Source organism: Acomys minous (genome assembly GCF_964271855.1).
Source record: "Acomys minous genome assembly, chromosome: 15".
NCBI lineage: Eukaryota > Metazoa > Chordata > Mammalia > Rodentia > Muridae > Acomys > Acomys minous.
The window spans coordinates 65,325,764-65,342,214 of NC_140497.1; the positions used below are offsets into that span (position 1 = coordinate 65,325,764).

The window sequence follows — 16,451 nt, forward strand, 5'->3', positions numbered from 1 at the left end:
AACTATACAAATATATTCCAACTTTATTTATTTTTATTTCATATATGTTCATGTTTTGCTTGCATGTATGTCTGTGTGAGGAAATCATATCTCCTGGAACTCGAATTACACACAGGCAAGAGTGGCCACAGGGGTAGTAGGAATTGAACTCAGGAAGAGGACTACTGCTCTTAACCACTAACCATCTCTCCAGCCCTACAACCTTAGAATATTATAATAAAAAATTTAAGGCATTGATTTGACACTCATTGAGCCTGATTTATTAAATTCTTCTTAATTGCAGAGTAAAGGTTTAGTTTTGGTGTTTTGGTTATAAATCTTCAGTTTTGTTGCAGTTACACAGAGCCACAGGAATAAAGATGTTTATATTTTAAATTATTTGTTTTATTGATAAAGTTTGGTTTCTTCTCTTCTTGATAAATTGCATAGGAATATAGCTTTTTAACAGTGATAATTCAATACCAGTGAAATCTGTAGTTAAAATATAATCATTTTGTTATTCATGGTTTCTATGTTTATATTAACATGTTTAATACTTTTTAAGAATTTTTAATGTCCTTAGTGATTTAAATGTACAGATATAAAAGATGCATCATATTTATTTTACTCAGACTTTTGGATTACACTCTAGATATCTTTTAACCTTCCAGTAGTAATACACAAAATGAAAATATAGTCTACTATATAAATTTGGGTATACTTGAAAAAGAAACACAGAGAAGGCTGTGCTTCTGTAATAGCTCATCAGTTGATCAAGCATTTTCAATGCTATTGTGGCATAAATATAAAAACACAAAAGTTTTGCTCACAGGTTATTATTGTCGCTCAGAAGAATTTAAGCCAAAGGGAAGTTTCATTTCTTTGTTGGAATTAGTCCTTACCCAGGAAAGCAAATCCAGTCTTCTAAACCTGGCAGTGTCAAGAGGCTATTAAAGATGGTGACCCCTCTCTGGCTCTGTTAAACATACATTTCACTTAACAAGCACAAAGGCTAACCAGAGGATTGGCGCATCCCAACTTGTACTGCCCTCTGAGTTGATGGGATTAGCAGTTTGGCCTACATCCTCCCTTTTCCATTAGTTGCTGTAACCTGCATCCTTCCTTTTCCATTACTTGCTGTAGCTTATCAATGACTAGATCTTTGAGGATTAAACTCACAAATGTATTTCTCATCACCCCATCTTTCTTCACACCTCACCTTACCGGGTACAAAAAATATTTAGTACTTTTCAAAAGGAAACGATACTAGAAGGGGATATTTTTAACTCTTTAAATAATTTATTACCTTTATACCTTTCATTTCCGAGTATAACTTCTCCCAAAAGCACATGTCCAAAATAATTCTCTGCATAGACCTGATAATTCCTAAAAAAAAAAAAAAAAAAGAGAGAGAGAGAGAGAGAGAGAGAGAGAGAGAGAGAGAGAGAGAGAAAGAAATCTTGGAATTAACTAGATTTACTCATTCATCATCAATATTGATAATTTGACTTATTACATTATTCTGTTTATAAGTTAATGTTTTGATTAAGAAACCTCTCTTGAAGATTCACAGTGAGCTAAGTGTTCACAAAGTTACAGTTTTATAGCTTGTTATGCTGCTTGTAGTTTTTATTTTTCAAAGTGACAGAGACAAGTAAATATTCTCACCTAGACAATAAAGTCAACTTTTGGGTAAATTTTATGATATTTAAGTAAAAATTTAAGTATCAGTGAGACTAAAACAAAATATTTTCCCAAAATTAAACTTTTGAAAACAGGACTATCTTCCCATTTGTCTTTAACGTTATACGTATATTTTACTTTATTTTCAACAAGTTAACATAAATTAAAAGATAACCCATAAGGATCTGTTAGTCTGCACCAAGAACATTTTTAAAGCTGAGTGTCCATAATGCCATAAATACTTACCATAATGGGAATGAAATTACAGTCTAAAATGAGACTAGTATTTATCAATGACAGATAACCACAGTGAAAGTTATACAATGTTATAAATCTATTTTATAAATATGTTTTTAAAATACAGACAAAAATCAAAAGTATATGTGGTAAGTGATCACAACATTATCAGTTGTTTAATTCGAATTTGGAGAGAGATAAACAATCCTAAATTCTCTAAGGTAATGTAATATCTGGAAAAAATGTTATAAATGATTGATTTAGGCAGTCTAAAGTGATCTGTAGATTTAAAATCATTGTATGCTAATTATATCCTGCTATACTTAAACTCACAAATGTTTCTTTTTGTCTGTAAGTATGAATTTCTATGTTAAATATAACCTTAGAATTATAAAAGATAAAAGTTATATTGTTGGTAAGCCACTGCAAAAACACATCAAACTCCAGTGGTTTGAATTGTTTTCCATGAGAGTTTGGGACAGGTAGCATCAACTCAACATTAGTAAGCAGTTTCTATTTTGGCATCCGAGGCTCTATTGTCTTTTTCTCCAACTCAAGAGGAAGAACAAATGGTAGAGCAAGCCCTAATCCAATTCCTTAATTGGTAAGACCTAGAAATGTCACACTCACTTCTGCTCACATCCCCGTGAACATTGCTCAACACACATCTGCAGTAACTGAGTGAAGCTGGTTTTAGCCGACTCTGCTTGCTGCAGCAGCTGATGTTCCTCACGTCACCGTAGAAACTGCTGAATCCCACTTTGATTTCTCTCTTGTGACATTTCATTCTGAAGGTAAAATGTGACACATCAGCCATCATACTGCAAGCTGGTTATTTTTAAAAATATTTGTAAGCCTTGATACGATTTTGTAAAGTGTTTTTGCCTGCATCTCTACTTGCTAACCACTGCATCTATCTGCTGGACACTATTCTAGGTTAATTAGTTTAGAATGTATTTCTAATCGTGAACTTGACATGATAGATAAAAATACACTGATGCAATAGAAAGATAAATAATACCATTGTGTTTTGTAACTTATATAGCAAGTGCGTGATTTTCTATCTGGGTACATTATAGCAAACACACACACAACTTTTAGAAAATTTTCTATCTTCCCAGCATAATTTAAACCTCTCTAGCCATTACATTTATTGGCCTAAAATGCTTTTAAACTGTCCTAGCTCAGCATTATCCAATAGAACTTTTCAGTGACGATGGAATATTCCAGAACTGTTTCATCTAGTGTCATATGTACCACCCATGTGAGGTTTTGGATCATTTGCATTATGACTGATGTGACTTAGAGTTGGAATTTTCGACCTTATCCTCTTTGGTGAATTTAAATATCCAGCTGTGATTAGCAATCACCACATGGAGTACACAAATTCATTTGCTCCCTGCTTCATCTACGGATTTATTTCAGCCACATCTCTTTCCTTGCATCATATTCCTTCCTAAACATCTTATCAGGCATTTAACTACTTGATATATAAATATTGATTGCTTTCTCCTTTGGGTAAGAAATTAGTATTTTGTTTGAGTTTAGCTTTAGACAATTTGGTAATGCTGAGAGTATTTTATTGATCAGACCCCCCCCCCAAAAGAAAAACTTGCATTGTTTACAAGAATGATAGAGAATAATCCTAGATTCCAATTATGACCACTTTGTAGATGCGTAAAATGACACAACGATAAGTTAATTAGCTTCTGCCTGACATCAAATATCCAATAAATTACTGCACTGGTATGTATGTAAATCTGAGGCAAGCAGGCTTCACGTACCAGGCTCTCATTCCAATAAACACTGTCTGGTTATTCTGGAGAGAGAGTTTTTACAGTGGTTCTCTTTATTCAAAATTCATCACAGATGGGCCTTTCTGAGAGCATTATTTGTGTATTCATAATGCAGGAAAATATACTGCTTCTGGCAAGAAGAAAGAAAAAAAAAAGAGCTGTAGTGATCAGATTTAACTCAGGTTAATCATCGTCTCTGTGTTAAAATTACTTAGAGGCACATTGTCCATAATTAAGTCATCTTACCCACTAATATTACAGAAAAAGGGATACCTTTAAGTGACATGACATCTATCATTTTAAGCATGCCCCCAAGTCTTTTTTTCAGATTGCTCATAAAATTTCTCATTCTCTAGAGAAATGTGATCTCTAAGAAATAAATGTCTCTGTCAAGTCACAAGTAATATGAGCACATGATGAAAAAATGGAATTGCTGAGTCTCAGATGGGATATTGAAGTATTGTAAAATTGGTTTTATTCCCTGATATTTAAGTTCTCATGGTCATTTTTGGATTTACCTTCTAGATATAAGGGAAAGTTATGATGCCTCTTAGGGAGGTGGGAAATAAAGATCTTTGGTGAGGAAACAGGAGAATATTTTTTTTTCCACTGGAAATTCTTTATCATAAAATGCTAATGTTGGTGTTCTTGTCTTTATGTCTATGCATTCTTTAGCTATGAGGATAACAGACCCTTCATCAAGTAAGAATGACCTGAATGACTGATAAATTGCATTTATATCAGTGTGGTCCCATGAACCAGCTGTCAGATCAGTACTGAAAAACCACTAGAAGCTTCTGTCATTCACATTGAGGCAGAAGAGCAAACTGTGCGGGAGACACTGGCATGTAGCTTACATGCAGAGTACCGCAGGCGTGTTGCCAGAAAGGAAAAAGAATCGCGCCTCACCTCTGTTGATGGGCTATCTACCACTGTATCACAGTGTCTCAGTAACAGCACTTCCCCGTGGTACAGACTTGTCTCTCACTGATATCACCAATTGTGATGTGCTCTATGCTGCGTATGTCCAGCTTTCTGTTGTGTTCTCAGGTACCATCCATACTAAAGTATTTTGTTACTTACTACTGTCTCTAAAACGAATTTTACGGATATGAAACTATCCAGTTAGAATTAGTATTAATGATTTCCTATATTAACTGTACCTATAAAAGGGGAAGGACCCTTTACAATTCGATTTTACATCTGCAGACTTTTCCCTTTGAAATTTGACACCTATATCATGATGACTATTCTACTAGCTTATGAATACATTGAAACTACTGAAGCAAAGCTACAGGTCTGTACCACTCTAACAAATGGAGAGGAAATTGTAACAATTGGAGATTTGCTTATAATTTTAAAACTTACTTGTCCTGCAAGAATCAACTGAGATTGGCCACCTGTGGGCTACATTGCTGTAGACTTTCAGTTTGTTCTTCTGGTGAAGAGTTCTTGGTTTCCATCCCCTGCTTCCATCCCCTGCTCCCATCGCACTCACTTCTTCATGCTTTTGCTTAGTTTCTTCCTTGAAAATTAGAGCTCATTGCAGTTCTAGGCCATTTAACCCTTGGATCCATTGTGTGTTTTCTACTGGATAATGGCTGACTTCAGTATTTTGTGCCCTCATTTGATTTTCTTTTTATCTAAGTAGGTACTTTCTCTTTATTTAATGATGATTCCTTCCATTTTTTTTCCTTTTTCTGATTATCTGTAAGAAGCCAAGAACTGTTGTTTGTATGTTTCCATATTTTGGAATTCAGTTGTGAAATAAGTATTAACATTTAAGGTGTTTTCTAATTCATATAAGCAAATGTGCCAAATGTTAGAGCGAATGTCCTTTATTCAAGAATGGTATTGTTTTACAGCAAACTTGATCCATTTAGTGGAGATTTAAATCTGAAATACAATGACTGACAGTGTGGAAGAAAAAAAAAACAGTATTTACAAACCATTTTAATACTCCTCTGGGACCGTATCTTAAAATTTCTAAGCAACAACAACAAACAAACAAACAAAATTACTGATTTTAGATTACTGTTAATTATATAGTTTTCCCTCTTCACTTTACAAAGAACCAATCCTCCCAGATATTTTCTCCTTGGACAAAAAAAAAAAAAAAAAAAGGACAGTAATAAAATACTGAAAAGAAATGTTAACTTGGTGTGTTCAAGGAAGGGATTCTGGGACAGGAAGGGGTGAACCTACGAACGTGTAGATATCTTGGATGCTCTGGGTCCTATCTTTCTCTTCTGCTTCCAAGATGAGAAGGATTCCATTTCCAGTTACTAGGGGGCCCATCTGTTGAAAGAGTTCATCTTACGTTCCTAGCAAACATGTAGCTGACCACAAATATGTGAACTCCCGTCACCAGCTTATTACCATTGAACACGGCATCTCGGAGGAAATGATGCGAATGGAGTAAAACTGACTGCTTACCTCTCCTTATTACTCCACTCATACACTACTCCATCCCCATTCTCAGCTCCATCCTCTTCCCTGAGTTTGCAGACACTTGCAGAGACGAAGACATCCTAAGCCTACAAAGATACTAAAGGCCTGATTTCAGAAACCATAGTTCAGGATAATCTACAAGATGGTACCTGAAGGCTAAAAGGGTTTTTTGGTTTTTTGGGTTTTGTTTTTTGTTTTTTGTTTTTTTTTACTAGTAGAGAGGAACTTTCTTTTTTAACCTACTGTATCTTGCTCTTGCTTGCTCTCCACGTCTATAGAATGAAACCAGCCTGCTCAGCTTTAAATATGTGCTTCAGCCGCGCAGTCATGGGGTACCCATATAATCCCAGCACTCGGGAGACAGAGGCAGGCCTTGTCTACAGAGGGAGTTCCAGGACAACCGGGGCTACACAGAGAATCCCTGTCTCGAAAACCCAAAACCAAACCCAAGCAAAAGTGTACTCCAATTAGAGGTTCCTTCTAGTCAGAGTTAGTTTTTTTTTTTTCCCTCAACAAATATAATAATATTTGTTAGCACTGAAAGAAGGAAGTTTGGGGGAAAAATGGTATACAAATGTATTCAATGAAGCACTGAAAGACTGAGTGCACTCATACAAATGTACGAAGAAGTCTGGTGAAGACTAGCGTAACTTTAGAGACTTTTCTCCTTTCCCATTCACCATAATTACATATCCATACCATTTGCATATGTATTGCAAACACATGAATAATTTATGGCACAAATCTGCTTTTGCTTAAATGAATTTCTGTGTTCATAACATTTTCATCTCCGTATATCCCCTCAAGCTTGAAAACTTGTAGTCCCCATTAAAATCTTAAAGCACTTGTCTCACAGTTTCTGTCAGCACCACTTACCATAACCTTTTTTTCAATGTCAGCATCATTGATATGGCATGGTTTCATTGACTTTGTACCGGTTGGTTGTCTGATAACCCTGAACTTTCTCTTCTCTTTGCAGGTCATGGGTTATAGGTGCAATAGCTCTCCTCTGCCTGTTAGGATTGACCTGGGCGTTTGGACTCATGTATATTAACGAGAGCACGGTCATCATGGCGTACCTCTTCACCATTTTCAATTCTCTACAGGGGATGTTTATATTCATTTTCCACTGTGTCCTACAGAAAAAGGTGAGCTGTAGTTTTTAAGATCAGATGGCGGATATGTCATGGTGGTAAAAGATGGCGCTCGTATCTGCATGTAACATTCTTACGGTTTTTTAAAAATAAAATATATACTGTATTTTCTCAGAAACCAAACATACTACTTCATTTATTTTTCCTTTTGATATATCAACCAGGAGAAAAATGGAAGTTGTTTAGAACGTAACTTCTAAAAGTAAATCAAGGAATAGGCTAATTGTCCAATTTTATATATTGATAAGGAAATAAGATAATTCATTTTACAAGCCAGTTATATGATTAAATATTTTGTTTCATATTTTATACAATAATGACTTTCCCATTTCAATAGTTTTCAACTCTATCGAAAATGTGTCTCTATAGTTTTATAACATGGAATCTTAGCCAAATTTCCTGGGGTTTAGTCATAATACCTCCACTTAAAAGCTTCTTTGATTTTTAGGTAAGTTAATTAACCTCTTCATTATCCAGTTTCCTCATATGTGATATGGAGGTGTTAAAAATAATTATGAAATATTTAAAAAGTGGCTCTAAAAATGAAGTGGCAAATATATTTTAATCTCAGAAAGTAATAATAATACGTTAATTTTGTTTTGGAAAACAGCAAAAATGAGGACACACCTTCTCTATCACTAAGCTTTCTTTAATCAAGGCTGAAAATTCAAAATACTGTCTAAACCAGAGTCTAAGAATCATGCCCTTATCAGACAGGGCAAGAATAAAACCAAATGTTACTGTATTTCAATTTTAGCTGGTAATATTTACAATGTTTTCCTATGGTCACAAATACAGGATAGAGTAATAATGGTCAATTCGTCCCCTAAATCTAGGTTACACATATTAGAAAAGATGAATTGTGTGCTGATCAAGTCAAATTCGCCCAAAAGATAGGCTAGAATTGAGTGAATGAAGTCTGCCTAATGATGATTAACTGCCCCCGCCCCCTCCAACCTTTCAGTAGCTCAACTCACTTTATGTTATTTTAACACTTTGAGCCATTTGATGAAAAAAGTACCCCAAGAAGGCACACAGCTTGATAAAGGCTTTGCCAGTCTTCAAGACATAGTTTTGTAATCATTATGGTTGATGTTATCTAGCAGATAATCAGAGAATGAAAGAGAATCTTGCAGAAACCGTCTGGATATGACTTGCATCGTTTCTGTTCATTTTCCGTAGGCCAGGACTCTATAGATGGTACAATTAAACTTCTAGGGGCACTAGGAAAGACAGTTTAGCTTTTAGCTTGTTTACCTAGAAGAAGAGAAACTGGCTATGGCCACCTCATAATAATTAGCTGCACTTGATGGATTTAAAGAAGAAGAGACAAGCAAACGGTAAGGAAAAAGCTGTAAAGAAGTGTTCAGGAATAGAATGAGAATAAAGACCACACATTAAATTAAAGACAGGAGAAAGCTTGAAAGCACGGTCATTAGCATTTCAATGGACATTAGGGAAGTCAGGGAGACTAAATGCTCTGAAAGATATGTATATTTGGAAAGAAGAAAACCATAACTGTCATCTGTACTTCATACATTAGAATGATTTGAAGAGATAAGTTTTAAATATTAACAGTAATATAGAAACTACCTATTGGTCAGTAAAGCTTCCTTTTGATATTTTAGAAATCAATTGATTTGACTGTATCTTTTTAGCTAATACTTATAAGCATACTTATTTATTTCTTTTATTTTTCTTACTTTACATAAAGTTGACTAAAATAAATAAAAATTGTTTTTAGCACTCATGTGGCTGAGAACCCATAGCCAAGTATTCATCATATCTAACAAATCAGGTTTTTAAAATATATCTATCAAGCTAATGTGCGTTTGTTTAGACAGAACTCAAGAAATTGGGGTTCATGGCACAAATTGACTTAGCTGCCTTTTATTTTCCAGTAAAATAATTACCATTATTACATTTTAAATGTGTATGCTTAAGTTTCAAATATATATAGACATGAGTCTTGCCTCCAAAATCTTAGAAATATTGACTTTGTTTTCTGATGCTGAAACTGAATATCCATACTAGGTAATTTAAAGGATTGAACTTGATGTCAGCCTTCTGGGGACTGAGAAGCCCATATTGAGGTGTTGGACTTCTGTTGCCTTTTGCTCCTTTAAAACATGATAGAAAGCATCCTATGGCAGCTAGAGTAGTAAGCAGCTACCAGCATTGCCTTTCTCTTCCCAGAGAGCCACCCCAGGACCTTATCTCATCTTAATTACCTCCCAGAGACCCTACCTCCAATACCATAAGCATGTCAGTTTGGGGATTATGTTTCAAGCAGATGAACATTGCAGGGGACAAATTCACACTACAGGACACTTAGTAGATATATTTACTAAGCCATGATTGGAAACATCTTTATGTTTCTAATAAATAGTAATCATTTTTCTTTCCATTAAAAAAAAAGATTGTTGGCATTATTATTTTGTGTCAAGAACCCGTCTCCGCATCAACAAGTATAGAAAATTTCTTAAAAAAAACAGTCAAGAACTTGGTTTTGTTGTCGCAGAAATATCTTTAAAAGCCTTTAAAAGCTCTGAGACTAAACTTCATTAAAACAAGTTTGCTCTTGTAATTGCTTTCATATTTCAGTTAAATACATGATAATCAGTTTTGAGGTTTTATATTTTATAAAGGTACTTGTTGGTTTATTGAACTCTTAAATAGAAATTAAATCCTCTGAGATGAAAGTTATTTCCCATTGTGAATTGTATAGTGTATCAACAGTGTTTCTACTTGCTACAGTAAAATTGGTCACTGCTGCTTTTGAACTCACATATTCGGGATACTTTCAGAGCTTCCAGGATTATTTATTCTGATTTGAGAGTATGGGAAAATCATTGCATTTGTGAGGTCTATTCTCTTTTCTGTCTTCCATATTCTAGTCAACATCACACTGAAATAAGCTAGCAGCATCAGATGACATATCTCATGAAGTAGAATAAATACTTCATGTACATGGCCCATGTTAATTTTTCTTTTCATTAAGACATATGGTGAACACTTTAAGTTATACCAGAACAAAAGAGAATTGTCATATTAAATCCTGTAGCAATGTAACTGACAGGGAGCTTAGCATCACTATAGCTCTAGATTTGCTGGCTGTTTATAAATTCACTGCAGATTATGCAGGCTTTGTTATAAAATGCAAATACTTCACAGTGAACTCTTATGGCTTGTCCAGCAGTGTGTCTTTGGTATAAGACACCTGGCCACACCAAGTCCTTAATCAAGAAGGAGAGAGTGTATGCTGATAATGTATGCTCATTTTCGGTTGTTGGTTTATTCAGTCCTGGCCATCAGCCTGTGGCATAGGACTGTCTACCTTCAGGGTGCTTCATCTCTCCTTAGTTAAACCACTCAGGAAAGGACCTCACAGACACACCTCTGGGTGTGCTCTCACAGTTTTAAATCTAATCACATTGACAATGAAGACTAACCATCATACCGTTCCTGGTACATATAAACATGCAATTTCAGTCCTTCACAGAAAACAGAGTATGTTGTGGAACAATAGTGTGCGCAATACCACATCATCATGGAAACATATGTGTGTGTATATTAAGTATGATAAGGTGTTCCTTGTAGTGTTGTTTTTTTGATAGCTGGGGATACGAGCTATATTCATATGCTTTGTTCAGTAAAGCCTGCAGCCATAAGAATTTTAAAAGGGACACAAGTTTGCCTCCCCTCCATAAAAAAAAATCTTAATAATGTTCTCAGCCTTGAAAACACAAATGATAGATGTTTATCTGTATTTTCCAAAATCTTCTCTATTATATTATAGACTAAGAATTTATTTATGCTGGTGGTGGTGGCACACACCTTTAATTCCAGCACTTGGGAGATAGAGGCAGGCAGATTTCTGAGTTCAAAGCCAGTCTGGTCTACAAAATGAATTCCCGGACTAGCTATATATAATTATTGCGCACGGTTTTTTAGAAGTATACTAAGATTTTTTGAAGGTTTTGCTCAAATCTTCAAGTTTTAACTTTAAAAGAAAAACACAAAAGAAATATAGATTTAAAAGAAATGCTTAGCCTAGCACAGTTCCTTCTTTTGTCTTTAAATATTAAAGCATGTCCATCTCTCTCCTCTTTGTCACCTGTCTCCCCTAACTTACTCCTTTCAACTTTCTCATGACTTCTATCTAAGGAACAGTAGTAAAATATTGTTGAACTAGCGAGTCACTATATAAACTTAATAAAGCTAAAATAGTGTCTTTTAAGTTTTAAGTGTACAGATTTTTGAATTATTAGTTAATAATATCACCGAGTTGTTACTGATGTGGCAGAAAAGTATGTATTTACATAGGTTCCAGTAGTGTGAAATCTAAGCATGGCAACATGAATCTGTTTTATACTGGAAAATAGATGACCAACAGCTTTGTTTCTGTGGAGCTAGGAAGGAATTATGTCCCTGAAAACAAAAGTTCATATACAAGTTATAACTTAACTTCCTAGCAGAAATGAACGAAGCTCTAAGACATGTTAACGTTTCGTTGCCTAGGTACGGAAAGAGTATGGGAAATGCCTACGCACGCATTGCTGTAGCGGGAAAAGCACCGAGAGTTCGATTGGCTCAGGGAAAACATCTGGTTCTCGAACTCCAGGACGGTACTCCACAGGCTCACAGGTAACTACGCCTGGCTCCCTGATCTGACGTACTCTTTCCAGTGGCCGGCTTTAAGTCACTGCCCTTTGTGACCCGCCTACCCCAAGTGCTTGTCACATCAAAAGATTGGCTTTAGTGTTACTGGCAAGAAACAGAAGGAACCAAAATTATATAAATAAATTATGGAAAATGGCAGAACGTAGGTAAGGCTCCTCTCCGACTGGAAAGCTGTCCAGGGATGATGAGGAAGGAGAAGTTAGTTTGCTTCAAAGATAAGGCCTCTTGTATGTTGCACATGCTACACAGATGGCCCAACACCTGTTTAATTGATGGAAAGCACTAATTAGACTCTGAGGGCCGTAAGGAAAATAAAATGAACAAACAAACAAACAAACAAACAAAAAAACCCCGAGGATATGAGGTTGCCAGGGGAAGCATGGTGGGAAGTCTAGGAGAAAGTAGAGCAGGGAGTAGAGACTACATGTAATCATAATAGATTGCGCACCTGCATGGAATTCTCAAAGGAAAGATTAAATTTAAAGGGGTTAGATTATTAAACATACAGTCAAAATTCACATAATTATTAATGACATAAGAGTGGTTATAGTATGTAAAGGAAAAATTCTTAATTGAAATGAAATTGACAATTTTATGCAAATGATCCTCAAGTTTCTCATATATTCAATAAATATAACAATTCTTTGTTACATACTGAATATATATATAATATATATATAATATATATATTATATAATATATAATATATATATTAATGATATGTGGGAGTAGAAAGACACCTCAGCTGTTAATAGCACTGGCTGCTTTTCCAGAGGACCCAGGTTAGAGTCTTAGCACCCACATGTGGTTCACAGTCCCAAGATACCTAAAACCCTTTTCTGGCCCTTGTAAGTACTGTACACATGGGATGTACAGACATCTATGCAACCAAAGCACTCAAATACATGAAGCAAAAAATACAAATGAGAAAAACAGAAAAATAAGACATGTTCAGTGAAAAATGTAGTTCACACATTGTTATGTATCTGAAAACAGAATGCTCTAGTGCAGTGAAGAATACCACCAAACCATCATTGGTAGAAGTGTTCTATCCTATTCTCCATAGTCCATTGCTAAACTGTCCTTGACCAAGGACTCTTTATAAGCTTTTTGGTAAAGTGTTTGCCATTTCTCCAGACCACAGTGTAATATTGTGAGGGTAATGCATGAATTTGTGTTAAGGCTGGCCAACTAATCTCCCATGGTTTAGTAGAAAATATGATGATGTCTAGATTGCTCTCAGGAAGGCTTAAATTACGTAGTGCAGTTTAAATGAAGAGTTCACTTTTCTTGTCTGTCTGTCTGTCTCTCTGTCTGTCTTCCTTTCTTTTTGTAATGCTATATGTCAAACCAAGGCCTTTGCACATGCTGAGCAAGCAGTCTTCCTCCAACAACAATTTATCCCAACAAATGTCATTTATCATCAGATTTGTTTATGAAGCTTAATAAATTAAGTTTATATAAACAATTCTTTTTATATCTTAACAAAATCGATTCCTTGTACTTTAAGAAATACATGTGCAAGAGAGATATATCTGGTTCTTTTAACCGCATCAACTGATTATAGATCTGCAGGACTAGCTAGCACGGGAATTAATAAATCAAAGTCCCTCTAAAGCAAAGAAATATGTTTCAAAATTAATTGTGCCTTTGTGTATGAAACTGTTAATTTTTCATCATTATAAAGGAGAAATTCTGGCATATAAGCACAAATGTTACATCAGAGAACTTCTAAAATAATAATTCTATTCCTTTACTTTTGAATTTAGACATGCTGAGTGCCTCCTATATAATGCAATAAATCAAATGGCCAAAAGATAACATTCCTTATATCATAGAACTTTAATTCTCATGGTGATAAATAAAGATGTATTAACAAACAGATAAAAAACTAAAACCAGGTTTTTGAAAGCTGGAAAGAGAAGTAACGTGATAATGAGAGGGCCCGGTGACTGCACAGATTCAGTCATGAAGAAACATGTGTCCTTGTGTGTTGAGGTCTGTATTGATGCCAGCAGCTGAAGATCATTCTCAGTCAGGGAAATCATTTCAGGGAATCACTGGTCAGAGTTAGAGGAGACTTAGTATGAGACACTTGAGGATGAGAGCACCGACAAATTCAGGAGCAGAAAGAACATTACTAGATAGGTGAAAAAGTCCTCCGGGAGACTGAGAAAACCTGACTCTCTGAGAAAGGATGGGAGATGAAGCCATGGGAAGGACAAGGGATGCATCCCAAAGTTTTGCTGAGAGTACGTGAACAGATTTAATTTTGGTTGTTTCAAAACCCTGAAGGGATGGCTGAGAAAAATGCAAGAAAGGAAATTATCCACATATAACGAGTATTACGTAGTAACTGTAATTTTGGAGGGTCTTGACTGGCAAGACAAATATTCTAATTCCTCCTCACTTTCCGGTCCCATTGACTTACTTCCTGAAAGTAATAACTTAAACAAGTTAATAATATAGGAATCAGGCCAACATCAATTTATAGGACTGTATACAGAATGTTCTCCTCACGTTGACTGACCTCTGATAGTTTGCCATTTACCTTTCATCGTGTATTTTATTGTATTTTAGATGTAGTCTTCTTTTCATATATGTCACTTAAACAATAAACAAATGCATGTAATGACTATGAAATTGTGAAACATTAGATAAATGAACACCTGTCAATTCTACATTCAACTTGGAAAAAGAATGTCCCCAGTGTACTATCTCCCTTGTATGACATTGTCCTGAACCATCTGACTGCCCCTCACCAAACTGTCCTGAATTTTATATTTTCATTGACATCCTCATTGTCTATTCTCTCTTAGTAATATATTCATTATTCTGTCTTTATGACTCTTTCTTTAAAGTGGTATTTTACTGTATGGATGTGATATAATTGTTTCTTTCACCTCCATATTCTAAGACATATCCTGTTGTTGGTGATGAGTTTTGCTGTATATGCATATATACATGTATCTGCTGTTCAATCGGGGGGGGGGGGATATATGTTATATACCAACATGGCTGACTACTTCTTAGCATATTTTAAGACTAAGAGTAACTACTCCTACTATTTCAGTGTAGCTGGAAGATGACTAGCTGGTGAGGTTGGGCTCACTAGTAGAATCAGCAAAATTTTCTAGTTGAGCATTTCATCTCTGAAACAATATCTGGAAATATGTTGATTCCTGCTCAGAAAAATCAACATTTTTGAACCCCAATTGATTAAAACGACAAAACACCATAAAATAGAAAACTTCTCTCACAGACAGAAACTTTCTTTGTGAGTGATCTGCTTCTTAGAAATTAGAATTTAGAAATAGAGAGCATAAGGGAGGACCTCTCAGGTACCTGTAAAGCCCCCCATCCACCCTACCGTGAAACAATGAATACAGCTGAGATATTTTCTATTAACTCCTCAGAAAAAGTCAGGAGGTATGTAAGCTTTGAAATGTCATAGGTCTTCTAGAAAAACTCACAGAAAATGTGACTTTGATAGCATTTCAATAGCACTCTAAATTCTTTTGTTACTCGATTCTTGTCAGAGTCTGACTTCTTAGTTTGCTTTACTTTCGAAACTAAAGCTGTCTGGACTATACGCTTCTCTGTTTAACACTGGTCTAGTACTTTGCCTTTTCCATTAAACAATTAGTTTTAGTTGTTGCGGCATGGGAATCTATGAAAATGCCTAATGACAGTAAATAGCATCCCTAATTTGATTTCTGATGTTCTCGTGCCACTGTGTTGCAAATGTGTGGAAATGCCTTTTTACTAGCTGCTAGGAACAGAGACCTCATATAGCTTTGACGGAAACTTTAAAATGTGTGTGAAAAGTCACTTTTTTAAATGGCTTTGTCTCCTTCTTCCTTCTCTATTCAGAGCCGAATTCGGAGAATGTGGAATGACACTGTCCGCAAACAGTCAGAGTCATCCTTCATCACTGGGGACATAAACAGCTCAGCATCCCTCAACAGAGGTACTTAAGAGTGATGGTTCATAATTACTGCTTTTCTGAAGAATGTAGGAAGTTCTTAAATGCATTGCTACTGATGCGTGTTCTGACCCCTGTTCCATGTAAAATGAAATATTGTAGGGTTTGAAGCCTGGTGAGTGCAGCACTGTCTTCCATTATCCATGGTTTCTTTTTAATACCGAATTTTCAGAAAATCTTTTCTGAGACAAATTAGAAATGAAAAACTTCTTTTCCTAGGTATATGACATGGTTATAAACTGCTGGGATGTTAGGCCTCATTCGAAGCAGTGAAAATGGGCAATGAAATGGCTGTATAATCTGCTAAGCACCATAGAGTTCCCATTGTCCCGGGTATAAGGCGAGTTCATCATCTTTGTGGAAGTAAAAATAAACTGTCAGAGTTAGGCAAGAAAAGTCAAAATTACCTCTAACCTTAATATCAAAAGATGTATCCAGACAATTTTGGCTATTTAAAGATCTAGAAATGAAAAAATGTGTATA

At 35.4% G+C, this 16,451-nt stretch overlaps 1 protein-coding gene across 27 annotated transcripts in view; it reads left to right on the forward strand.

Moving 5' to 3' along the window:
• ADGRL3 (adhesion G protein-coupled receptor L3) overlaps positions 1–16,451 on the forward strand; it is a 737,803-nt gene that overhangs the window by 660,554 nt on the left and 60,798 nt on the right. For 20 of the 27 annotated variants that reach the window (XM_084758697.1, XM_084758684.1, XM_084758710.1 and 17 more), the window contains 4 exons: positions 4,371–4,397; positions 7,126–7,294; positions 11,822–11,947; positions 15,857–15,953. In XM_084758697.1, the coding sequence (XP_084614823.1) occupies positions 4,371–4,397; positions 7,126–7,294; positions 11,822–11,947; positions 15,857–15,953 (419 nt within the window). The remainder of the gene's footprint in view (positions 1–4,370; positions 4,398–7,125; positions 7,295–11,821; positions 11,948–15,856; positions 15,954–16,451) is intronic. The other 7 variants (XM_084758708.1, XM_084758687.1, XM_084758689.1 and 4 more) reach the window with 1 other exon arrangement.